Here is a 25784-nt window from a genome sequence, read left to right as displayed (position 1 = left end):
TGGAAACGGCATTGAATTCGAATTTTCCTACATTTCACGTGTTTATTTATGTTACAGGACTTTTTTGCATGTCACCCACTTCAATGCGCACAAGTTGACGGGGAAGAAAAGAAGGAAATGCATTCAGTAAACTCTTTAGTTACCGGGCTTGAATTTAGTGTAAATATAATCTTAAAGATTTCATACCAGATTCCGTCATTTTTGCGTGACTTACTACAACTTGAATCCTTAAAATGTTCAATAGGTCTCTGAAACGCTGCGTGATTGGATTCACGCTCTTGTCTGGAACATATTGCGCAGTCGAGCGCCACTCTCCATTCATGCAGGTAAACATTGTGGTGACATTTTTATAGTTTCATTTTAGTCCCGACATCTTTCCGTCATTAGGCCGACCTTTGTTCAATAGCCGAGGTAGATTGGTGAATAGGGTTAGGTTCCAACCGTCAAATTTGTTGCCATAGAGCTCCTAGCTCCTTCTAGCTTTGACTTTGTCATTTCCCTCGAAGCGTGACATCAACACTATCGGCTCTAACTTTTAGTGCCTGGAGGTGGGCAGAAGTCGATGCTTTAGAGTTATTCTCGTGAGGAAACAAAGGGATTGCGCGCACACTCTTCATGCAGTGCAAACATGAACTTGAAGAGCGCCAACAAGTCGAGAGGTTACGTTGTGTCAACGCGCAATCGCATCTAGCAGACTGTAAGGGGGCGGAGTGGGTTAGACGTGTGCTCCATCATAGCTACTCTTCGATGTTGCAGCCCTTTTTCACTAGTAGTAGTTCTGTGGAAATGGTATGAACAGTTCCGTTTTCTCGAATACTAACGCTAGCGCTAGCCTTCGTCGGCAGGGTGGTTTGCGGTGTGTGTCATCTTTTTAGCCTCAATCAAATTTCTCTTGGTTTTCATCATAACTCTCGTGAAAGCGCAAAATTTGGCGAAAGAAAAAAAACGACACAAATTCAAGCAGTGACGAACTTTCTGTTGCCAAATTATATCGGTACTAATTTCTTTAGTTTACTGAACCATTTTTTAAATTCATTGAAAAAAGATTATTTAAAAACCAACCTTAAAAATTTAAATTCTGATATTAAACTACCGATGCAAATTCCAGATTGTTACAAAATTGAAATAATCAGTTTCAGTTTTTTACTTTAAGAAACCGTGGCAATTATTCCGTTGAAATTAGGAATAGGCGTATACACAATCCAAATCTAGAAAAAGTCAAGATGAATGTGGGCGGTTCTTGCTTTGATACGCTGCTGCCTCTTCAAAAAACAAGAAAGGCATTAGTTTGAAGTGATGTGCGCCTGGCATTCCGGCAATAGTCACGTTTTTTTTAAATGTACCTTCACGTGAATCTCTTCAAAAATTTTTTCCCGGTGGTTACGGAGGAAAGTTTGACAAATCTTGGTTCAAAGCTTGAGAAACCTCATTACTTTGTTCGTGCATGAATTCGCGATTTCAAGATTCGCAATAATTTCTTACGGTCATACGATTTGAGGAGGTTACCAGTTACTACAAATTCTTCAACCACGATCGTCCAACTCACTCTTTATATATTCTTACATCATCAAGCGATTTTCAACCCCTAAATCAGTAAAAGCAGTAGCAAGTGAAACCTAGTTTGCGTTTAATTTCTCATTTCTTGAAATAAGGCATCTACTTACTATTTAATTTTTTTTTTGCTTCGAAGGTCAGTAAACTCTTCATCATTCAATTGACTGTGTATAATGCTGTAGAGTAGATTTTGAGGTTCTTTAGACCACTATAAAAATATAACATACCTAATCACATACACAGTGGTCCGAATCACGAGAAGATAATGTCATTTCTTCGAGGAATTCGTGAAATCCTAGAACAAGGAGGCGAAGGAAGCATTTACTAGGTCGTATTTCGGGTTACGAGACACAGATTATAAAACTCATGCTGGAGATTGCTGTCCCGAGAGCTTCCCTTTCATCTTAAATGTTTAGTTACGTACTGTTTATTTATAACTAAATGCACCTTGAAGCCTTTACAGAAACCCTTTACCCACGGGAAAAGCTTGTCGATCAAACTTTTCCGAGTTTTAGCCGTTTTCTTGCCTTGATGTTAAGTTTATGTTGTGTTGATGTGACGCGTCATATTTTGGCACAACTAAAATGATTCCCCACTTTGTTTTGGAAAGAAAACAAATTTAGGCTGTTTTTGTTTTTTAAGAAACTCGCCGAGCGTCATAAATGATTATTTGAATAATGGATCGGTCTCATTGTCATATAAGGTACTTAATCATGTTCTGGTGTCAAGGTGTTATTAAAATAACCTTTGTTTCCAGTTTTGCAACACAAACGCTGGTTGAATCCTGCCATATGATTATGTGAACGATACTTCGCTGTGTTTTTTGTTGCGCTTTGACGGTGCTGTGTCATAGATAGTTATAAAGATACGAGAGTAGTATTGAACCTGCCCTAACAGCTTGGGTATCTCGGGATCAGTTTTTATTCCGTCGTTCCTGCACATTAGTAATATCACGTCATCAATAGTTTTATATCCTATTTTTAGCTCAACATAATCTTTTCGTATCTGAACTCATTAACACGTTCGATTTCCTGCATTAAAATCTATTGATTTCAAGCAGCATTAAATTTTATGTATTGTTGTTTTATACTAAATGTTGAGTACGTTTTTTTTACAGTCTGGCTTGCTTATTTTTAGAGTTCCTAGAACTTTTCGGAATCGGAGCTCGATGGCGTTCTTGTGGAATGACGGGAACCTGACGATCGGCGACTCTGATGTCATGGTGTTCTTCGATCACATCAGCTTTAATTGGACTCAGAACAACAGTCTCTTGGAAGACGCGACGCAAAATGACCAGTTCAGCTTGCCGTGGTGGCGGATTGTCCTCTGGACCATGCTCTTCGCCGTCATGGTCGTCGTTTCAACTGGCGGCAACTTGATCGTTATTTGGATCGTTCTCGCCGATCGAAGAATGCGAACGGTTACGAACTACTTTCTGGTAGTCAGTTTGAAGCCAAATCACCACTTTGTCTAGTCTTTGACACATCTAACTGGAATTTAATTTCGCACCCGAAAGGTCAATTTGTCTATCGCTGACACCATGGTCTCAACGCTCAACGTCATATTCAACTTCATCAGCATGGTCACTAACGACTGGCCGTTCGGCAGGGTCTATTGCAAAATCTCGCAATTCGTGGCCGTCATTTCGATTTGCGGCAGCGTTTTCACCCTCATGGCTATTTCCATTGAACGGTAAGTGATGCTGTTTGAATACCGATTCATTGTTTATTGTGTTAGTGAGGATAAGAAGGAAAGTGTTTTGGTTTTGAGCTGGGTCTCACGGAGGTCAAACTCCGACTAAAAATATTTTGAGTTCAGACTAGACGAGCACATTGGCACTCGCCAGTCAAAACAAAAGAGGAAACGAGAGGTGACTTTGACTCTCTTTTTTTCTTCTTTTCCTTTTCTGTTGGCAACTGCCAAGCAAAGCCGAAATCACAATATTAGTCCACTTAGTCGTCAATGGGTCCTTTTTTGAGCTTCTCGGCTGCGCCACTAGACCCCCGAAACCGTCAGAAACTAGACGCCTTGTGGCGTCTACTAAAAGTTTGGTTCATTCTGAACGAACCTTTGTGGACGTAGATGCTCTCCTCTCTGAAAACCTTTCTCCTTTCGTTATTTGTGCACGCGTTCGTCGAAATCAGCACGATATAACGAAGCTGTCAAAAGAATCTGAGATTGTAAATAACTTTACACATCATCTTGCGCATCTCGCTTGTTTGTTTCTTTTCCTTTTTAAATATTCTGGTTGTCGCTGTTCAAATGCAGCTGACTAACAAAAGCGTTGGCGTTATAAATACGAATTTATCCGACGCTAGTGCGAAGAATAGGCAATGGGATTGGCGATGCACTTGCATGTTGTAGGGTAGGCTGCGCTATAGTATATGCTGCCTCAGCATGTCTGGTAAATTCGGCATTATATATTATTCCATTGAAGTGGTAGCGGTGAGGTTTTCGTGATGAATGGTTCTGAAGTTCCATGCCTTGGATCAATTGATGCTTTCAAGATGCTGTTCCTTTGAGATAAACGGCGCCCAAACAGGAGGAATAAACAGACTGTGACTCGGCGGGGAATAGTGGGGGCCAGTTGGAAACAACTGTCTTGGGGTCAAGCCTTTTGGCTGTGATCCTTGCGCTGAAGCTCGCAGTTGCTCTTGGCTTCCGCTCTTTTTGCCGGGGAATGAGTCGCTTGACTGGTTTGATTGATCAAGAGAACGTCATGCCAATGTGTTCTCCACATCTGAGCGATTGCCTCGCCAAGCAGTATTGTGTGCAGCCGGCAAAAGTAGCTGCCACCGAATCTATCACACACACCAACTCGTCCCTATTTTTGACTGAAATCAATACCGACAGCAATAGTTCTGCCCTTTGATTTTCACTGTCTTATTTCTCTCTCATTACTGATCACTTGTCAGCCTTGTCAGCCCAACAGATTAATTTGTGCTTGTAGAATTTTTTGGTCACACTTTTTTGTTGTGGGGGAGGGTGTTACAACATTTAAAGATAACGTCCGTTTTTGCGGATTTACAATAGTGTCGGCCAACTATTTGTCTGGAACCAACAAGGCGTGCATCTCGCAGAGACCAATAGGCTTATCTCCATCCCTTCAGTATTTGTCGTCCTGACTGCACGGTATATTCAGAATCTATTCGTATACATGCCTGTACATGCTAACCATTTTTTTTCTTTACGGAAGGCTTTTTTTTCTTCGTTTCAATCTAATTTGCTGCCAGTTTCAATCCGATGCGCAAGCTTCCGTAATCGAATTGTAGGGTTTTTCTTGTATTACAAGTAAAACCGTCGCTCCTATAGGATCAATAAAAAAAAAACCCTAAATAAATGCACCGGTAAATAGGAAATGACTGTAGGCTAAAAAAAAAGAAAAAAACCTTAAAAAACAGCTTCCAGATTTTTCACATTTTCGACGTTAAGTTTGGTACTGTGATGGAGCTGCGGAAGCTTTGAACTTACAGATACTAGCCGCTCTCTCTTTCCTGCAGCATAATCCCAAATAACGATAAGCGTTTTCTATAGAGCCCAATTTTTTTTTCTTCAGTGATAAAAGTAAAAGCGGATCAACTTTGAATTCATTTTTGTTATGGAATTGAAAACGGCTGACAAGAAAAGGGGGACTCTATTTTTTTTCCTCGAGAAGTAAAAAAATTCCGGTTGACTCCGCCTCTTTTCAGCGTTACGAGTTCTGCCGACTAACTCCTACTGTAAATACATATTTTAAACAGAGACATGGGACAGTAAAAAGTTCCGTTTTTTTTTGTATGTTCTACTTTTCTGAAACAGTTTCCCCCAAAAAAATTTTGACGCGTAAATTTCCCGTTTATTGAAATGTATTTGTTGTTTGAATTCAATTGGAATTAACTCACCGGTTATCTCGGGTTATCTTTGTATTCCGCTCACTTGTGTACCTTTGTATTTCCGCTCACGATCCTTTGCCATTTATAGCGTTCGCTTCTTTTCGCACGATGCATAGATTCACGATCCGAAGCTTCGTTCATTTTTCAGAACCTGGCTATCGTGAAATATTTAAACCTGAAAAAGTCATGTCGACTGTACGGATGTCGTCAGACAACGTTGTACGTGGGAAACGTGAATATTTTTCTTCTGGGCATTCCGGATTTCCAGCTTTAAATATAAATCGTTCAAAGCTTTACTGACAAAAAATAACTTGCTTTGGGGCCATAATGTTTCACAGCACACTGCGTAAGCAAATTATTCATCACTTTTTTTCTTCTCGGATTCAAATGATAAATTTATTTGAATTTTTGCTTCCTAAATTTTTCAATTTGCCTGAGTATATTGAATAAACCAATTACCATCTACGTCAGACAACCAATGTCAGCAGACGGTATCTTGAAATATTATTTTCCATCCAAGTGGAAGATAAATGATTGGACCGCCGGATTGAACCGCCTTTTTTTCATCGATCGACGCAGTCGCGAACATTAAACAGATTAACCACCCGTTTCGTCAACATAATAACATTTATTCTTTGCTTGTTTAATGTACCCTCGAAGGGTACGTATGATGCGTGAGTAGAAAGTAACTAACGCAGTTGTGAAAGAGAGTGAATCCGGAAGTGTTTGATATCATTACGACAGAGTTGAAAAGGATGCAAAACTATACGTAAAATTTTTAAAAAAGAAAAGAATCTCAACTTTGAATGAATGTGCATGAACCCACATCTTTCAAGTGATCCACGCTTTTGCGAGTAGTATTTTTTGCCTATGTTTACTCTTTCAAGCTGAGCAATCGTTTTTCTTTGAGAGGAGGGGAAATGGCTAATTTGAGTCTCTGCAGTCGACTTTGATAAGAACCGATGCATTCGTTATTTTCTCTTTTATGCACTGTTTCACCTTTCTTCTCGAGAGCTCTTACCGTCTTACCCAGCAAATGGTAAAGAAAAGGAAAAATAAAGCAGCCCGAAAAAGCGAGCTCTTGTTTGCGTGTTGAACCAAGGCAGTTGCCAGGATAGAGACGCGTATCTCTTTCCTTTGATGTGTACTGCCAGAACAAATAACGTGCAGTTAGGAAAACCGATGGCTTTCTTTCTGTCACCGTAACTTACACACTTATGGTATACGCAAAGAAAAAAGGGATTGCCCGCGTTTGTCTTGTGCAGTGTGTCAGCATTCAAAAACGGCGTCACGTTCCACTAAACTTGTAGCCAACAGTTGAGACGAATCCAACTGTTTGGAACGTGGTCGTTTGATACACCTGTCGAGCACATACACACACACACAGTATACCCTTGTGTGCGCATATGCACATCTGGAACTTGTTTTGCATTGGTATTTTGTCGCTTGGAAAGCGTGACGACGGGGAGGAGGAGGAGGAACAGCCAGCTCATTTCCTGCAAACAATTTCACCGTCGCGAATCGGAAGGAATTCATTTTGTTTGTTCCCTTAAAAAACAAAAACCCAGCAGCAATTAAGCTCTTGCCATTTACGCAATAATTCGCAATGCAACGAAGCCCCGGCCATTTTCTCCGTAATCAAAATGTCTGAATGTCGCGAGACATTTTCCCTAGTATATTCATCTGGTTCCCCATTCGCAGGTATGCGCGCTGCTAGACTTACGCAATAATTCAGAATCTAAATAAAACGCATAGTCTGTGCAGTAGTACAGCCAACATCAGCACGTGTGAATTGGTTTATTGCTGAGCGGAACGGCGCAATGAATTGCGATCAAATTTACTCAGCCAGATGAGCTCTCCCCCGAAATAAAGTGGTGTTTGGTCTATAGCATTATCGTCTATAAACTCCTGCAATTTCCACATACATCCCACGCCGGAGCATAGAAAGAGAAATAAATAAGTGTGCCTTTCAACGCACCGAGAAAGTAGAGGCCGTCTTCCCAGATAATGAAATGTTCTTTATATTTGATTGACACTGTTCGGCAACTGTCTAAAATTAGATGTTGCAAAAGGTTTTCTTTTGTTTTCATCCTTTCTCCTTTTGTTACCAGTTTGACAAAGTTAGTTTACGTGTCGAGTGTCGTAGTGCTGCAGTTGATGCACGTTGCCAATGTATTGTTTAGATTGTTTATGCCTTCTTCAGCTCCCGCGCGAGTTTGCGAGTTCATTATCCCGATATTTTTTCGATGCTCAACTTCAAACAGCTTTAGTAGCCTCTCGATTCCCACTTGTAATCATTAGAAGCATGAGCGCCGTATCAGCAATAAATATCCAAACAAATAATCACATCACACAATTGCACTGTAAAGCAGACGTTATTAGCCCATTAATTTAGTTACGTAAACGTTATGTTATGACATGACACAAACCAAAGTCTCATGATTCGAGCCATGTAAACTTTCACGGTTTAATTCACCATGGCTGCCGGGCGCCAATAAACTTTGATTTAACTTGTTGAGCTTGCAGGCCGCTGGCTGCCTGAAAGCTGATGACTTTGTGTTTTGAAAACTTGTGAATGTTTTTCTTTGTCGCCTTTAATGAGCATCACAAAATCCACTCGCCTGCATAGGCATCCACCCGTACCCATGACAGTCGATCACAAGTTGTCGACTATTTTCGGAAAGCGGAATGAGCTGTCGTGTACTGCTGGAAATGGCTGCTTTTGCTGAACGAATTTATTAGCCAACAATTCACGTGGAATTGCCTTGCATGTCATTTGGGATTATTGACTGCGCTCCGCCAATTGAAAAGGAAAAGGCTCACGCAGGCGATCATCAACGGATAGATTATTCATAAGAAAATCTCCCTGTTATTGGATCCGAAAAAAATCGCGGGAATAGCTGTTTTCGTTTTTATCTCTCTTTTTAAAAAATTTTATCGCCGAGCTCCAATTCTCTGCAAGGCTCTCGACCGGATTGCCGTGATGCAGTCGGCATCCTTCGCCCTGTTCGTGACAAGCTTGCAAATTACTTGGCAACGTACACGAATGTTTGGACGATGATTAACTGTTTAGAGAGTCCTCGAAATCGTCAAGTCGTTGACACAAACGAAAGTAATGATCTGCTATTTAAAAATATGTGTGCATTTTACCTACGGGTAAACACAAAGAGTATCACGCGTTTGTTTGCTTTCTGTATTAAAGGGACCGCGCCAACTTTTGTCGTCGGCTGTTAAATGAATATCGATCTGTGACGTAGGATCGATATCCGTGAAGCGATTGCCAACGACTGTTTGATCTAAAAATATTAGTTTAAAGCTAAATGCTGAAAACGAAATATTGATTGTTAATATAGACATTGATGAATCAATATGACTTTGTCGTCGGTGGATTGCGACCAAGTCTAATAGGCAGAAATTGCTCATCCGCTCATTTCGTTTGAGATTGTACCCGCCAACCCTGCGCATTCAATGGAATTTCCCTTGATGACAATCAATCTGCGGTATCTTAAAAAGATAAAAAAACAAAACAATAACTCACGTTGACAATATAATAACCCGAAGGCAAAAATCCAAAGAATGGAATAGCGAATTTATTAATCAATTTTGCAAAAATTGCCGAAAGAAATTAAAGAGAATAACGTCCGCGCTCTTTACCGACGGTGTAGTTTGTTGTTTGGTAAACATCTTCTCGCTTTTCCTCCATCTCGTGTTTCAAGATTTTAGGTGGTCAGTGGTCTCTGGTTGTCCGGTCCTGGGTGCGGTCAAAGGATCGATTACATTGGAGAAACTGTCAACCGGATCGTAAAGTAATATACTGTCGAGTTTTGTTACCCATCGCTTATGTCCCAGGGATTAAAATCGCGCTTTTTTTTTGTTTAATCAAAAGCTATGTGCTGACAGTAGCAAATTACACGAGACAAGCGTGCGATATGCAGACAGGATGGGATATCTTGTGACTTCCAAGCCATATACCAAGGCACCTCAGTTTCCAAGCCATACTTGAAACTCCAGTCAAAACGAAAGGTGTCGCCTTCCACATTGATTCACCAAAGTCGAATCGCGTTGATGAATAGGAAATAATTAGACGAGAACTCGACATTCTCTATAGTCTCTTGAGTTTGCGAGGGTGGTTTTATTGTCATAACGACCTGTTTATACGTCCGCTCTCGAATCAAAACTCTGCTAGATGAATGAGACTGACTGGATGAGCGAAGAGCTCTTTGATATCTTTTGATGGGTGTTGGCATCTCCACATCGACGTCCCGGCCTTTTATACGTAGTAATCCAGCCCGGAGTTGAATCAATTTCACGCTTACGTCAGACCCCGAATGTACAGTACAGATATATTCTACATTGTCGATAATCACACGTGATGAATGTATGATGCGTCGAAACCGTACGACGAGGCGAATGGAATTGAAAATCAATTCCCAGAGCTTTCTTCCATTTCACTCCTCTTCAACATTCGCGCACGGTGCACAGCACACACAAAGTGCCACGCCGAGTAAAACTTTGAATAACTGCGTAAACTGCAGGCGGGGTTGGCAGTCGTTATTAAATTTACGGATATAGAAAATTGGACGTCGATTAGATCTTCCGTAGTACTCAGCTCGACTCGGCTCGCGAATCTCGACGCGAATTTGAAGCTACACGTACCCATTGAAAACCTGAAATTTCATTAGGATTTCAACGCCATTATTCCCGTCGCCACTATATTTTCGCCTCCCTTCTTTATTCTCAGCCGTGCATCATTGTTACGTGCGCGTGTGTAGACATCGGTGCGAAGTGAATCAATTTTGATTGCCCCCGTTGCTAAGGTAGCCCAGAGTGAAATGTATACGGCTCTCGCTCAAGTTCTTATATTTTATTATCCTTTGGGGGCATCATTTCAGCTTACATTGTGCCGAACCCCATTAATTTTCATCGAGAAAAACTCAATTTGAATGACCTTATTTTACGTCATATTCGCTTCGCTTCGCCGAACGCCAAGGAGAGGAGGAGAAACTGTTTTGCAAAGGCGTGGGAATTTTTTATCTGGCACCGTGGCTGGTTCCCTTGTCGAAATCTATCACGTCACTGATGAGCTCTGCGCTTGAGAGGAACTTGAAATTGAATAGCTGCTTTAACTAAACAAACAAACCAAACCAGCCGGAAATTTGGGGAGAGAAAAATCCATACGCTTGTTAAGATCGTATATTTTAACAATAAACCTCGAATCGATAATGATCATTATTTACATGCCATTGACTCTATCTCTCTGTCTATTCTTATCTAGTTACTTGGCTATCATGTACCCGTTGCGGCGACGAATGGGCAAGATGACGACCATCGGCATCGCTCTGAGCATCTGGCTGGCCAGCTTTTTGATATCGACTCCGCACGTCTTGTATTCCACGACCATTACGTACAATGATTCCGGACGTACGGCTTGTTACTTGGCCTGGCCTGACGGCCCCACTTTCGAGAGCTACCAGGAGTACATGTAAGTTGTGCACAATTTCCAACACTTTCACGTTTAGTAGTCGATCCCCTTTCCCTCTGAGGGCCTCCTCCTCTCCTATTTATTGAATCATAGCGCAAGTTTTCTTCGTTTGATTGAGTTACGTAATGTCCGGCCCGAGTGTGTGGGACTCTGAGGGGTTGGCTGGAAAAAGGGCGATTGTGAAACCCAGAAGTAAGTATTACATGGTTTACTGACTTAGTCTTTCTTGTCACGTGGCCCACCGTTTGTAGATACAACGTGATGCTGACTATCCTCACGTACTTCTTACCTATCTGCGCCATGGGCTACGCCTACTTTCAAGTCGGAGTGGAGCTGTGGGGCAGCCAAGGCATCGGCGAATGTACGGATCACCAGATGGAGAACGTCAAATCCAAACGGCGGGTAAATATTTTGAATACACAAATCATATTGTCCCCGGGCACGGATATCCTTACTTATCTTAAAGCTCTTCCGGAAAATTGATGGTTCAGCTACTACGTGGGTGTGTGGGTCGCCGGTCGCCGGTATACACGTAATATATGTATGGAATGCGTTCGGTAGACGGAACACGAGCGTTGGATGGATACAAATGGAATGATAATATGAGCGCGAATATGAACCCCAAACTGAATACTGAATCTCCCTATTATTGTTTGCCTTTCTTGTTGGATGAACGCCAAGATTCTGTCGCCACTGATTAAACCCGCCAACCCACGAGAGAGTGAACGCTCGGCGGGATTTCGCCAGCAATTGTTTGTATCAGCAAGTTTTCCGCAAAGCTTTCTCTAGAGCCCGCGTTAGACCCAATCAAGGCCGCCAAAATCCACAGGTCGAGAGACAGCGTAAACTAATCACAAGCTTGTCCTCCCCCTGCCCGCACCGCGGTATCATTTACGGTGTCGTGAATGTTTCATCTTTGTTTGGTTTTTTTTTTTCCCAGCCAACGAAAATGTAAATTCATTTTTCTAGCTTACGTTGTTGAAATTGTGAGCTTATTGATTTTGGGGGCCGCGCGCTTATTTTCTAGACTCATTTTCACTTGGGCCAACGAAAAGAGATTCAATTAGAACCCGGGTTTTTTTCTTCCCCCCCCCCCCCCCCATTTTGTATTTCGTGATTGGTACGAATTCCTACCGTTTAATCCAATGAAGTTCTTCGATAAATGAATGAAAACCTAATTTAGGGTGCCGTAGGTGGGTACGTAGTCGTTTGAGAAATGCCACGACATAACTCGACGCTGACTTTCTCGGCGGAAGAGCGACACAATGGACTCGCAACAGAGAAACGAGGCCGTACTTCTAGAAAATATTGAAGACTTTATTCTCCTCATTTTTTGATTTGCTAATTGATCCAGCGTCCGCGTTGTCATAGTACTATTACAGTCAGTGCACTAATAATCGCATTAAGTTTTTCTAACTGATCTCTTTTCACCGGTGGCAATCATTTGCGTAAAATGGGAGCGCGGAGGTATTATTATTCTGACTCATCGATATTTCGAGGTATTGAATTTCCCAGGAAAGGGTACCCGGTAGATAGATAGCAGCTCCGGTTGCTACGCTGGAGGAGCAATCGGGGGAATGACATTGAGTCTAAGCTCTTAGACTTTATTTGTATGCTCAGCTACTTCCGCTCGTAGTACTTCTTCCTTTCTCGAGTCTCTCCCTCCACCCGAAAGCTAAGAGGATCTCATCGGATGTGCAGCTAACACAATGATGCAGGCTTTTTCGATATCTTGCAAGTTATTCTTGGCAGATTGAATGCGGTATAGCCGTGACCGTGTTATGGGCTGGTATATAGCTTAGAGACCATACCATTTTATGTGTACACGCCCCTCGGTTTGGCTATATATGACGTTGGCTTCTACTTTCCATTTTGTCTTTTTCCTTTCTCTCTTGTCTCAAACACAATGATTCAAAGAAAATTCTATAGAACCCGTGACGTGGACGAAAGGGGTTTCTTGTCGTTGGTCCCCCCTCAAAGGAAAAACATTTCCTTTTCCATTTTTTCCAGGCATTAAAAAATAAGAAAGCAGATTATTTTAAAGAAAGCACTTTCTCAACTGGGGTTCGACGTTTCGTGGGCAGAGATTATGGGCCTTTATCAATGGTGAAGCTGATTGCAATTTGGAGTGAGCTTATGGGTTTTTACCGAGAAATGGTTGACGTGATTCCAGACTCTTTTTCTCGTTCTCTTGCCATGCAACCATTTGAAATGTTGATGCGCTATTTGACTAAATGACGTCCGATTTGGCTCATCTCTCCACAGGTCGTCAAGATGATGATTGTTGTCGTGACGATATTCGCCATTTGCTGGCTGCCCTACCACATTTACTTCATCGTTTCGTGGCTGTTTCAAGAAATCAATCAGTGGTCGCATATTCAAGAAATTTACCTCGGGACCTACTGGCTGGCCATGTCGAACGCAATGTACAACCCAATTATCTACTGCTGGATGAACTCGAGGTATTACTCCCCATTATTAATTATATATTAGCCTTTTGCATAAACGCATCAAACAATCAAAAGGCCATTTCTGCCTTTTAGTGCTGTTAGTACTGGTAGTTTGATTTAGGGTGATCCCGAATCCTCCAGCTATTCATTTGACCATTTCGGGATATCTATTCCTGGAATTCTCTCGATTCTTGGGTTCACTTTGAAGTTGAGTTATGATTGAAAGTGAAATGGCACGAAACTCGAACCAACTTCTGAGCGCATGCAAATTAGGAGTAGTACACTAAATTGTCACCGGCGGATTTCTAGCGAAAGTTAAATGAAAAGAAAGGCCCAAATTGCTTCTGATCATTTTTTATTCCCCCCATCAAATAATGTCGTAAATAAGATAGCGAAATTAAATTTTTGATCTCTAATGCTTCGGCGTTTCATTTCTTCGCCATTCAAAACCGAGTTCCGCCTAAAACTTCTTTTATATCGCGTCCCGTAACGAACTTTGATGGGATTTTACTTTCGTTTCCTGGGCCAGAAATGATGTGTGCCCCTCGCGCATTTTGACAACAATAAAAGAAGAACTTTCCTTTATCCTTGCAATGTATATTTTTTCGTTGGAGAAAACGAAATCGCTGCGGTTTGAAAAGTAACTGAAACGCTGTGTGCATTGTGCTCGGCATGTGTAACAGACAGCTTGTTTATTTTTTTATTTTTTATTGGATTTCAAAAAAACTAAATAATAAAAAGAAAAAAGGAAAAATATGAGGAGAAAGAAAATGTATGGAACAGACATATCTCCCAACCATTTGTTTAATCCTTCAAACTTTCACGATGAGGTTCCGCAAGGGTTTCCGGCGTGTGTTCTACTTTTGGTTCCGCTGTTTCAAACACTCGGATGACAATCCTCGCAACGGAGCCGCTGCACACTGGAACAGCTGTCCCGGATCACCCGATCACGTACGAAGCGGCCGTAATGGTGAGTTATCAAAACATGAATACAATAAGAAAATAAAACAGCAACAACACCGACACACGCAAATAGACCCGTGTGGACAAGGATGAAAAGAGATTGGTTGGACTAGATGGGGATTTTTTTTTTTCGTGGGAACTCGGGAAGCATGAAACTCGCCATCAATGTGCACTTTCTTCTTTTGATTTGACTCAACCGCATCTCCAAGTGTCGGGAGTCTTAACTCAAACGAAAATTGACGTCGAAATATATATGTCTGGGTAAATTCTCATTGGGTAATTTTGCATTGTCTGCGCAGGAGGCACCAGCATAACGATGATGCCGTTGCATCATTTGAATCCAGCCACCGCACGCTACGACAGGAATCGCCTGCCCATGAACCAACAGCGACCGAAAGCGAACCAGTGTATCACCACCGCTGGTGGACCTGTTGCCCGTCGATCGCAGAGAGAAGAAGATATATTCGCATAGAATTTTACCAAATGTTTTAAAAATTTGCGAGTCCTCTTTTAAAAAACAAAACAAAGCGCATTGAGTTGTGAATCAGATTTGCTTTCTCATTACGATCGTTGTATGAAACCATGTTACATGCGCATGTGTGACGCTTCTTTTCTTTCGATATGTGTGTGCCCATTTTTATTTTTCCGGGAACGAATGTCAAACAACCAAAGTGCGAACGCTGAGCTGACTGTTGATGTGATCTTGATGTCTTCAGATTTCCCCCCATTGCCGTTTACCTACTTTGATTCTCACTTCGACATCCTCAATCACATTTTACTTGTACAGATAATATTTATATATATGTCTCGTTCTGTTGTTACCCGTGGGATATCACGAAGCGATTATTATTATCCATTATCGTTTCTCGGATTGGATTGAGTGTTGAATTTCCCGCATCCTGCATCTACATGTTTACAAACCAATTGCTTTCTTATATTCTTTCTTTTTTCGAAAATCTTCAAAAAGAAAGTGGAACAAAACCTTTAACGCTCTTTTCGACTCTAAAAAAACCAAACACAAATTTTATCTATCTGGAAATGATAAGTGTGTATTTCAATTCGAATGGACAAAAATAGATGTGTATACCGATTCATCAAATAGATATCATGGAGTGATTCTTTTTTTATTTACAATTTTTTTGAAAAAAAAAAAAATAAAATAAAATAATCGTTCGGGAATTTCCTAGTTATCCAGACGAGAGGATGAACGTGTGACCCGGTGAGAAAACATTGAAAATATTATAAATTTTTACAATTTTCGATTTGATGTAGTATGTAGATTGGAATAGAGAGCTTTTGAAATTGCGCTCACAGCGTGCGTTTGTGAAAGCCAAATAATGGAAATAGATAGCCACGAGGTAAAAGGCAATTGGAATGAAATAGAAATCTCATTCGAACAACAACTTTTTTCTTTCTCTTTCTTCGTACGTTGTTTTAACTATTTTAAGTTTTTTTCGTGCCCTCTCGAAAAAATTTCCGTGCCAATGTGCTGTATAAAAATCGAATAAAATGACTTATTGAGGGAGTGATAATGGAAATTCATTCAAAGTGACATCATCGGCGCAGTGGGAAGCCACTTGAATACCGAGAGTAATCAAAGGTCGATTGTGCGCCAATATTTGATATCATTTCTCGTGTCAGCAACGTAGAAAAAGAGACGATATATTATGTTAGTGTCATATAGAAAAAAGTCGATGTTATCAAATTCATATTTTAGAAGCTGGGCGGCTATCACAGTCAAAGACAGAATCCTTTTTTTTTAAGAAAAAAATATGTATAAAATTGATTTAATATACGTGGGATTGATGTTAAGAAAAAAAAGATTGTCGCTGGAAAAAATGTTTAAGGCCGACGAATGGCCTTAACGGAGCTGCGACGGTTTGATTTCGCCAATATTTGCGAGGATTTGTCAACCTCGACGTGACAGACGCAGCTGGTCGGGAAGCGAAAAATGGCCATGGTCGGACACTGGCCGGCCTGTCTCTTGTCCTGGTCCAGCGAGATGAGCGGCTGGTAGCTGTAGCGCTGGACGCAGCGCGATTTCCGGCCGCAGTCGGTGAAGACTTTGCAGACGTCGTCCACTCTGCGACACACATCGATGGCGACCCGCTGGGGGAACTCGGCCGTCTGGACGATGATCCGCCAGCGACCCAGTCGATCCTGCGCCACATGCGGCTGGATAAATCGCAGCTCAGAATCGCAGGCCGATTCTTTCCTGTAAGACGACCAGGACCAAGGCAAAGGATTTTTCCCCGTGTTGTTTCCTTCCTGTCCGGGTCCGACGCCTGCAGGTTGGTGACTATCTCCCAAAGCCTCGTAATCTTCTGGAACTTCGGCGTACATGAGGTTCACCTGGTCGTGACATCTGTGCATCGTGTCCTCCACAACATTCCTAATAAAATGCCCAATCGATTGCCAGCAAAGAAATTGAGTCATTGAATGGAAGTCAGTCAGAGAGAGAGACAATTGTCAATTATGCGATTGCCTTGTCAGCTCATCGGGAATTCTCGGTCGCGATCTAATCAATGAATGCCGCTATTAATTAAAGGAGACAATCTTTATACCGCAGGCAACATCTAGCCGGGCCGGTCACACAGCGTTTAATCACGTTACATGACCGGCTAATTCAAGACGAGAGCGTCGACATCATCCGTCATGTCGTTACTAATTAGCCCAGTGATTGAAAGAGGAGGGAGTAAATCTCGCTAACGTTGCAGTACATAGGCACTGCGGGACGTCGTGTCGTCTAAATGTATCAATCCCGTCGCTCAGTTTTGCTGATGATCAAGTTCAATATCCTCAGCAACAGCACTGAAACACGAAAAGGCGCGATTTGCTTTTTGACTTATTCACCCTTAATCGATACCAGACGGGAGACACTCATCGGTTTTTGGGAGGATAGACAACTCACGCTTATTATTTTTTGTTGAAAAATTGAAAAACAGTTCAGGTCGTTGAGTCTGTTTCAAATACGTACGTCACTACTTTATTCCTTTTTGGCTTCAAATTGAGGATTCTGTTGCAAGACGATTTCGGTTAATAAAAGTAATTATCTGCGGGTTCAGTATAACTTGTTGAGACTATTTGATACTAAAATAATCTCGATCTGTTCAGCGAATGTCGAGCGTGGGTCAGAAAACCGCTTTGATCGTTTTGAGCACTTTGGATTTAGAGCGATTTTTAATAATGATCGATATCTTAAACCAGACTAATTAGAATATTAGTGTCGTCTGCTTCGCTTTGTTTAAAAGTTTCGAGAAAGAGAAAGAGACGAAGTTTAAGGTTTAAGCCTAAGATATAGAAAACGGGACAATGACTTTTTTGAAAACATACGTGGTTGCACGAAAAGCAGCAGAACAAACAAAATTTAAAAAATGTGGTCGTCGTGTGAACGCTGGTGTCATGACTCGTCATGCTCTCCACTCCATGCTTATTCTCAGGTAAATAAAACTAAGAATACTACTGGAATGATTATGGAAACTTAAATAGAAGATTTAAACCTATACTAAATTTATGAAATTATGTTAGTTCCCAACTACCATTTATCATGTAAGCCACCAGTCAATGAATGACAGTTTGTTTGCACTGCATAATCTATTCTTTTGAGAAGATTTGAGGCCTCAGCCAGCCATCATAACAACAAGATATGCAAGTCTTGCTTGTGCTAGTAATATTGACCAGCAATAATCTCAGTATTATCGCTAGGATAATAATGTGTTACTTTTACTCCTGCAACCTGCCAGATATTTGAATGATGCATGACTTGCATAAATGCAGTGTACTATGACAACATGCAGTGCACATGGAAATCTTTGATTTTCCCATTATAAAAATTATGATTTACCCACTGACTTTTCCTTGCTTGTTGTTTCTGATAATATTGTTTCGTAACCCATTCTTATTTCTTTGTTTAGATAAACAGCATCCAGGTTGATTGGAAAAACTCTGTCCTCGTGTATGCCCATGTGAGTGTGGGTGTATTCACGAGGACGCCCTTTTTCCGTCATTCAACATTTCTACGGATGGAGCACTTGTGGATGCCTGGCTGTGGATTTCCCAGGCTTAAAGGTAGGACAAAATTGATCTCTATTCTTCCTTTTTGACTATTTGGAGGCGTTGATTGTAAATTGTTAGATAATTACGAAGCACGATTATTCCCGAGCTATGCCGTTGACTGGAACTGTTTTTCTCTTGCCGTTTTTGTTGACTCAGTTAGAGCTCATTCAGTAACTCATTTGTGGAATGACTGCAGATCAGGTCTGTTTTTGTACCAACTGCCTGCCGCCACACCGGCACCTCCTCGTAATCATAACGACATGGATGATTCCACTCCATTTTTATTTGAATGCGCAGCGAATAGAGCAGCAACGGGATCTATTTTTTGTTTCTAATTTGCCGAGTGCTCTGCAGTAGCTATAGTAACTGGCCCTAAAGATAGACATGTGAGAACCTCCCCCCTGCCGGTTGACTATCTCAATATGTCAGGAAGCCCAATGGACACTCTTCTCCCACCACTTTATATGTCGTCTCGATGTGTGTATATACACCCATAAATAAAGTCCCTATAGTTTCTATCCTCGTCTCGGCCGACTTCAAATAATGGGAGGAGGACGAGTAAATAATAATTTTCCGCACGGTCCGGTACCAAAGTTATTTGAAGAAGCCAACAAGCAAATGGACCGGTAAGGTTCATGTCTCCCGGATAGCCGCCGCCCCACAGAGACCCCACAAACTTGAGCTTCAGCAGTCGCCATCAACCCCTTGGTGGAAGCGAACAATGTTGTACCCGTATTTTGTTGTTACCTAACTTGCGTTGGCTTGTGGCGTGTAATGGCAAAACTGCGCGCGGTCTATTGCTTTTGTCCATTAAGTTCACTCGGCCTTCTCTCTCTTCACCGCGCATTTGCCGATCCATCCAGCACGCATTCTTGGGACCGACTTTCTTTTGTCTAGAGGGATTTCTTCACGTCGGGTTGCAACAACGAAAATCGATTGACTTTAGGACCTTGTCGCTGGGGGAGGAGCAACATTTAAAAAATAAGCGGAAGAAAGGAACCATTCTTGGGTGTATAGTACACACTCGGATGTGTCTAGCTCAGCATAAACGATTCCCAGCGCTCAATCCCCCTCTAGCACTCTGCCCGCCACTGTTATTGACACTGCAAAAAGCTTAGGCATGTATTAGTCTTGCTCTAAGATGCCCCTTAAAGCGTTTGCGGCCATCTGCGTGCCCCCGTCGTATTTGTTACGTGATCTAACCCCCCACCCCAGCCCGCAATATAGGCGGGCGCTTGCTATATATATTGGTGGTACAACTAAAGTTTACGACGACCGGCATGTAGTGTTGACCAAGCTCTATATCAGGTTCCCCACTACTCTACTGGCAGTTCATGTTGACACATATTGACACTCGCAGTTGGGAGCTGCTGGCCGGCAAACACCAGCGCAAACAAAAGGAAGGATAGCGAGTCTCCTAACTGTGGTTAGCTCTTCTCCTATAGTTCCCAATGGCTAGATCGTCCTCGAGGATGTAATTGTCTCTGAGTTGTTGAGTCTCGGTTGTTGTTACCTTGGATATTTTTCCGAAGTGGCACAAAAGCCGAGATCGTTGCCGGATCCGCAGTCGATGACGCTCTCGCTGTGGCTGCTGCTACTGGGCACGCTGTCCGGCTGCGGGCTGACGATGGTCTTGCCTTGGCGCAGGAAATGCCGTTGCTGGTGATGCTGGTGCTGCAAGGTGTTGCTCGATAGGGCGAACTGGGCCGGCAGAGGAGCTGCTGGAGGTGTCGGAGGATTGGGTGCAATTGGTTGCAAGACTCCCGGAGCGGGGCCCGGCAAACTGGGCACTATGCCTTGCTGCTGCGGTGCTGCCGGCCTTGGAGCCTGCTGTTGTTGTTGTTGTTGTTGTTGAGGCTGTTGGGGCTGTTGGGGCTGTTGGGGCTGTTGGGGCTGTTGAGGCTGCTGAGGCTGTTGAAGCTGGTGAATCTGAGTGGGATGCGGTTGCAGTGGAATGTTGCCAATAGGAAGAATGTTGGGCACCAGGTTGTTGTTGGCATTGAACGGCTGCTGAGGCTGAAAGGCAATCGACGGTGTAAAACCACTGGCGACTGCAGCTAATTGCGGTTGGGGCTGCTGGACCGGCAAGGCTTGAAAAGCCGGATCACTAGGCTGTGAAATTTGAAGCGGCGGCTGCTGCTGCTGCTGTTGTTGTTGTTGCGGTGGGGGCGCTATGAACGGCCCAAGTTGTTGCTGCTGTTGCTGGATGAACGGCTGTTGAAATTGTTGTTGCACCGGAGCACCTGTTTCCATACAACCAGAGAGTATGACATAATAACGTAAGTTTTAAATCGTTTCCTGATTGCGCTACTACGCGTTTCGCGAAACCCTTTTGTCTTATTTTTCTTATTTTTGACTTGAGGGAGTGCCATCCGTTTTCCAGAAACGGTCTGATGTTGTTGGAAAGTCTCTCGCCTTTCTCACGTGGGGAAATACACACACACACACACACACCTATAATTGGACGAAATGGTTGGCGACGCCAACTTTCTCCCTCGTCTCTGAGCGCCAAAGTTGGGACAATGCCGTGCTGCTGGAGGGTTTTGTTGGATATGCTGACAAGCCCATCTGCAGCTTTGCAGTCTAAATCGTTGCGACATGCATGAACCTGGCCCCTGTAATTATACTAGCAACCCCTGGGAGAGAGCAGACATGCACACACAGACAGACACACTCACACACACTCTGGTGGGTGATTTACTTCATTTTCTCTTGCCGTCATGCAGCCCTCTTCCGTGTTTCTGATGAGTAATTGATGGGTTGGAAGGAGAAAAATCCCCCCCTCTTCCTTTCTATATCATTTTCAACGTTAATAACGGACAGAATCACACGTTTTAAAAAAACAACAACAACCAATATCCCGCCCCTCGAAAGAGAGAGAGAGAGAGAGAGAGAGAGAGGGAAGAAAAAAACTTTCGTATTGATCAATCGATCGACGACGACTAACTTTCTTTCAGCGGTTTTGATATCGTTGCCCATCAAAACCCTCCCCGCCGTTGATTGAACCCGCCCGGCTCCCAACCGTTTTTATTTATTTTTTTTTTTTCAAAATTGTCTACTTTCGCGCCTCAATTAGTTTTTTTTTCTTCTTCTTCCCTTTTTTCCCCGTGCGCAGCAGGTAGAAGAAAAATCCAGTCGATGGTATCCCGTATAAATCGTAGCGTTACGATCGACCCGAATTTTCTCCCATTTTGATCATTTTTTCTTTTCTCTTTTTTGGCCATAATCGTCGTCGCCCGTGAAATGGAATGCCCGTGAAGCGTGCTGCTTTTTTTCTTTCCCATTCCAGTTCAGGTTGATTCGAGTTGGAGGCCTACCTGGATGTTCCTTATCTCATCTCTCCGGCCATAACGGCCCAAAAAGAGATTGACGAACACGAAATTCGTGTAAACTCGGAATCTCTAAAATTTGAAGGGGCCCCGCTCTGAGAAGAGTGACGCCCTCCCCCCTTGTAAATAAGATAAAACTGTCGAAATAAAAACGTGTCGATTGTTGACATGTCAGAAAGAAAGAAAGAAAAGAAAAAAACTGTCGTTCACGACTGGTTCTCGAGTTTGCTGTACGTGCGCTACATATTGAGGTCAAACACGGCCGTTTTCTCTCAATGCCGTCATTTCTGACTGTTTCTTCCTGGATCCGGATGCCTCGGGGCACCGTGTCATCTCTACCTCTACTGTCTCATTCGTCTTCTTAGATGCCACCGAATTTTCTCTCTTCTTTTTTAAAAAGAAAAGAAAAGAAAAGAAAGAAAAGAGTTTACCTTGTGCGTTGTGATTGAATGCGTTAAACGGCTGGCCCTGTCCCGGCTGTGGTTGTAACTGCTGCTGGAAGGCCAGCGGAGGTACCTGGAGAAAATTATTGGGCCCACCACCACCCACCGGTGAAAGTTGTCCACCTACGAGACTAAACTGCGGATTGGACGAGAAGGTGATGGGAGAAGGCGGCGGCGGTGGCAGTGGCACCTGCTGATTTGGATTTTGCCTCTGTTGGCGAAAAAGGTTGGACAGCGAAAACGGATTGTTGAGTCCGCCAAACAGGTTGGGAAAGCGCAAGCCCCCGCCGCCGTTGCTGCCCTGATCCTGGCATTGGCCGCCGTCCAACAGGATGAGCCGGGCCGTCACGGCCAACAGCAGCGGCAGCAGCGCAATCTGCGCGAGAGACACACACACACACACACAAAGTATATTATATACATATGCACACACACACGCCATGAGAGAATTATAGGCCGGGGGCACGTGAAAGCGGTTCAGACAGCATAACCTCCTTCAAAAAATTATGCATCTGGGTGATTGTTTAGCCTATTTGGCAATGCTTATTCTTCTGTTCCATTTTTTGTTTTTAACGGCTTGATATAGTAGACCTCCATTCCCAGATGAATGGCAATTATTAATGATTGAATTGAAACAAAACAAAAATAACGAAAGAAATTTAGGTAAACAGCTGCCAGTGTAGACAGAAGCGCTTTCGCAAAAGTCAACGAACTCGTTCGATTGATTTCTCTTGCATAATCGTCTAGGAAATCATTTCCTAATGAGATGCAAGAAAAACCAAACGAAAATTCCCTTTTTTTAAAATCAGCAATCGATTGATTTTCGGGTTTTTTTTTCCGCCTCAAAATGTTATGCAATAAAATGAAACTGAAACTTACTCGGAAGTTGTTGCTAGCGTGCATGTCGTTTTATTGGACCAAATTCCCGTTTTTTTTTTGTTCGGTCCTCGGGTCTTGTTTTGTCGATAGATTCCGGAATAGGCGATTCTAAACAACAAGTTGGAAACTTTTTTCTTCTTCTTCTTCAAATCTGAACGATAACGAAAACCTGCGCGATGCGCAAGTTTTTGCCACCACTGAACAACTATTTCTCGGGCGGACGTGCAAACGTCGGTCCTGGCAGTCACGCACACAGACAGCAGGGAGAACAGAAAAGTAAAACGAGTGCAAACACTAACGAAGGACACTCAACGGCCGTAAGGGTTTCTGGCAGATGTGTAGAGCCGCCGGTTGGGAGTGTAGAGTTGACGCTTTTGTGGCAATCAAATGAAGGGAAGGAGAAAAACTTTATTGGAATAGCTAAGTAATGGCAGAGAGAGAGAGAGTCGTATCAACTGTACTTGAGGGAGCTGCTGTGAGACACGGGCGAGAGCAAAGTGGTCGTTTAGCGGATATATATCGGCGGATGTATGTATAAAAAAGCGGATGTCACGTCGTCGTTGGCAAGGCTGACAGCGACAAATCCCGTTGGTGTTCCGTCCGCAACTGAGGAGGACCCAAGGACGCAAGGCCGTTTCGGGGAGAGAGAGAGAAATAAGAGAGAGGAGGAAAAACGAAACAGACACGTAGAACCAGAAGGAGAAGAAGAAGAAGAAGAAGAAGAAGAAGAAAACAAAACACGGGAGACTCTACCAATTTTTCTTTTCTCTTCTTTCCCAAAGTTCTGTCGGATGGAGAGGAGAAAAGAAAGAGAGAAAGAGAATCAAAAGAGCCGCAGGAGTCTTTTACCTCGAACGTAAATGCGGATTCGTCGGCTGCGTGATCAGACCACTCCTCACAGGCCAGGCTGTGCACACGCACGGTACTCTCGGAGTTGAGCTGGTGACTCGATCCGTGTCCAATGGGAACTAAACAACTCTCTCTCTCTCTTCTACCGTCTTCTCTTTCTCTTGTCCTCTCGGTTATCTCTCGTCTATTTTCGTTGTGTTATATCCCGAGTAAATAGAAAATAAACACATGCCGGGGAAAGAAGAAGAAAAAAGAAAAAAAGAAAGGAGCGGGGGGGTTTGGAAAAGAGGACGGCCTTCCGGTTTTTTCTTTTCTTCCACCCAGAGTCGCCCTCCATAAACACCCAAAAAGAAACAGCCGCGCTTTAGGCCTATCGCCGCTGTTACCTTTTGGGTTAGGTGGTGTGGGGGGGGGGGGGGGGCACATTTCCAAATAAAAGTGGGAGAAAGAGGGGGGCCAGCAGTCGTCGTGGCATGTAGGTTAACGGCCATGTATCACGTCATGCGACCTCAAGACTTCCGCGTGACGGATCATTTCGTTCTCCTTCATCCGATTTTCTACAATATAAGCCGAATAAAGAAAAAAGAAAAATATAATCTCAACTTTTTTCTTATTTGAGAGAGAGAGGGGGGGGACTTGACCGTATAGTTTGTAGCGATCACGTCATCTTTTTTTTTCTTCTATCCGATTTGAGAGATCTATAGCCATTGTTTTCTTTTTCCGCTTGGTTTGGTTTCCTTCGATTCGGAAAATTTCGTTTCCCTCTTTCTCTCCATGGATATTTGGGTACCTTCCAGGCTTGTTTTTTTTTTTCTTTCTTTCCCCTGAAAGATTTTGTGTAAGACACCACCTGCTGTTCGACCAACAGGAATGATTTTTATAAAAAAAAAAAGAAACAAAATAAAATGATGTACGATTTATGATAAAAAAACCAACTTTCACTGGTGGCGGACCCAACATTTCTTTATCGCTCGGTTGATTTCTCTTCGTCCCTTTTAACCATTTTTTTATCTCGGTTCCTATACACGTATACACCTCCGAGTGAAAGTTACGAGTCTTGCCTAACAAAAGAAGAAGATACTTGCCTTCAGTCAATTTAATTGTAATTCAATTTTTGATTTTTTGATTTTTTTAAAGAGAAAAAAGAAAGAAAAAAACACTAGAAACTCTTATTGGGTTTATGTTACGTCAACCCATAAAGAAACAGGTTGAGTTTTACATATGTATATTTGTCGAGTAATGCAAATGAAAAGGTCGGAAGAGAAAATCAAGCCGTTAGATGTCTACGAATGGCTTTGGTGAAAGCTGGCGCGCCCCGGACCTTCCAAAGTAACGATTAAAAAACGAGATTTTTGACCAATCTCGGTTCGTGTTGTTTGTACGTGTCCGACTTGACACGTCTCCCCATTTCTTTGGCTTTTAACGGTTCATAAGTTAACATCTGCTTTGTTTTTTTTGTTTTTTTTCAAACCGGCTCCTGCTGATTGAAAAAAATTTGGCCAGCGCCAACGTGGAGTTAAAGAAAGAAAAGAAATAAGAATCAGGAGCCCCATTTCGTTGCTGGCGATGATATCAGCGACTCGAGTGGAGTGAAGCGGATGGGACCATTGTGGCCCACTTGGCCCGGTTTCTCGACGGCGTGAGCCACTGTTACGTGGAGAGTCGGTCAGTGTGTTTCCAGGAGAAAAGAAGACAACCTTCCTCAAGGTTGGGCTACAGCAGGAGGGTTTCGGTGGGTGGGTTTCTTTTATTTTTTTAAATAAAAAGAAGCCACCCTCCCTTCTGGCTAGAAAATAAAAAAAGACTATATTGCGTATTATATAGCTTTCTCTCTCCTCCTACTCCACCTCCTACTCCACTTCCTACGTGTCCGGTTTATCTCTCGTTTTAAATACATAATAAAGCGG

General features: G+C 42.7%; 2 protein-coding genes across 7 annotated transcripts; one reads left to right on the top strand and one right to left on the bottom strand.

Annotated features, from left to right (window-relative positions):
* The first annotated feature begins 60 nt into the window (after positions 1-60).
* LOC124329116 (tachykinin-like peptides receptor 99D) lies at positions 61-15458 on the top strand. 6 transcript variants are annotated; one of them, XM_046788136.1, is made up of 10 exons: positions 61-159; positions 245-326; positions 557-558; positions 2692-2992; positions 3071-3246; positions 10702-10908; positions 11160-11310; positions 13174-13370; positions 14189-14328; positions 14621-15458. In XM_046788136.1, the coding sequence occupies exons 2-10, from the start codon at positions 321-323 to the stop codon at positions 14791-14793; spliced, it is 1353 nt and encodes a 450-aa protein (XP_046644092.1). In that variant the 5' UTR covers positions 61-159; positions 245-320; the 3' UTR covers positions 14794-15458. The 6 variants fall into 6 exon arrangements, with proteins under 6 accessions (XP_046644092.1, XP_046644091.1, XP_046644093.1 ...); XM_046788135.1 differs by having other exon boundaries at positions 2692-2995; XM_046788137.1 differs by lacking the exon at positions 557-558 and having other exon boundaries at positions 2692-2995.
* On the bottom strand, positions 15344-24004 carry LOC124329083 (GATA zinc finger domain-containing protein 10-like). The gene is made up of 6 exons (XM_046788061.1): positions 23878-24004; positions 23490-23634; positions 23029-23399; positions 22138-22525; positions 19891-20620; positions 15344-16713 (listed from the first exon to the last, which is right to left on the bottom strand). Exons 3-6 carry the CDS (start codon positions 23050-23052, stop codon positions 16164-16166), a joined length of 1692 nt encoding a protein of 563 aa, XP_046644017.1. The 5' UTR covers positions 23053-23399; positions 23490-23634; positions 23878-24004; the 3' UTR covers positions 15344-16163.
* Between the last annotated feature and the right edge of the window lie 1780 nt (positions 24005-25784).

The sequence above is a fragment of the Daphnia pulicaria genome, chromosome 3, assembly GCF_021234035.1.
Source record: "Daphnia pulicaria isolate SC F1-1A chromosome 3, SC_F0-13Bv2, whole genome shotgun sequence".
Classification (NCBI taxonomy): Eukaryota; Metazoa; Arthropoda; class Branchiopoda; order Diplostraca; family Daphniidae; genus Daphnia; species Daphnia pulicaria.
The sequence above is the reverse complement of the archived record's forward strand: the minus strand, read 5'-3'. Positions and strand labels throughout refer to the sequence as shown.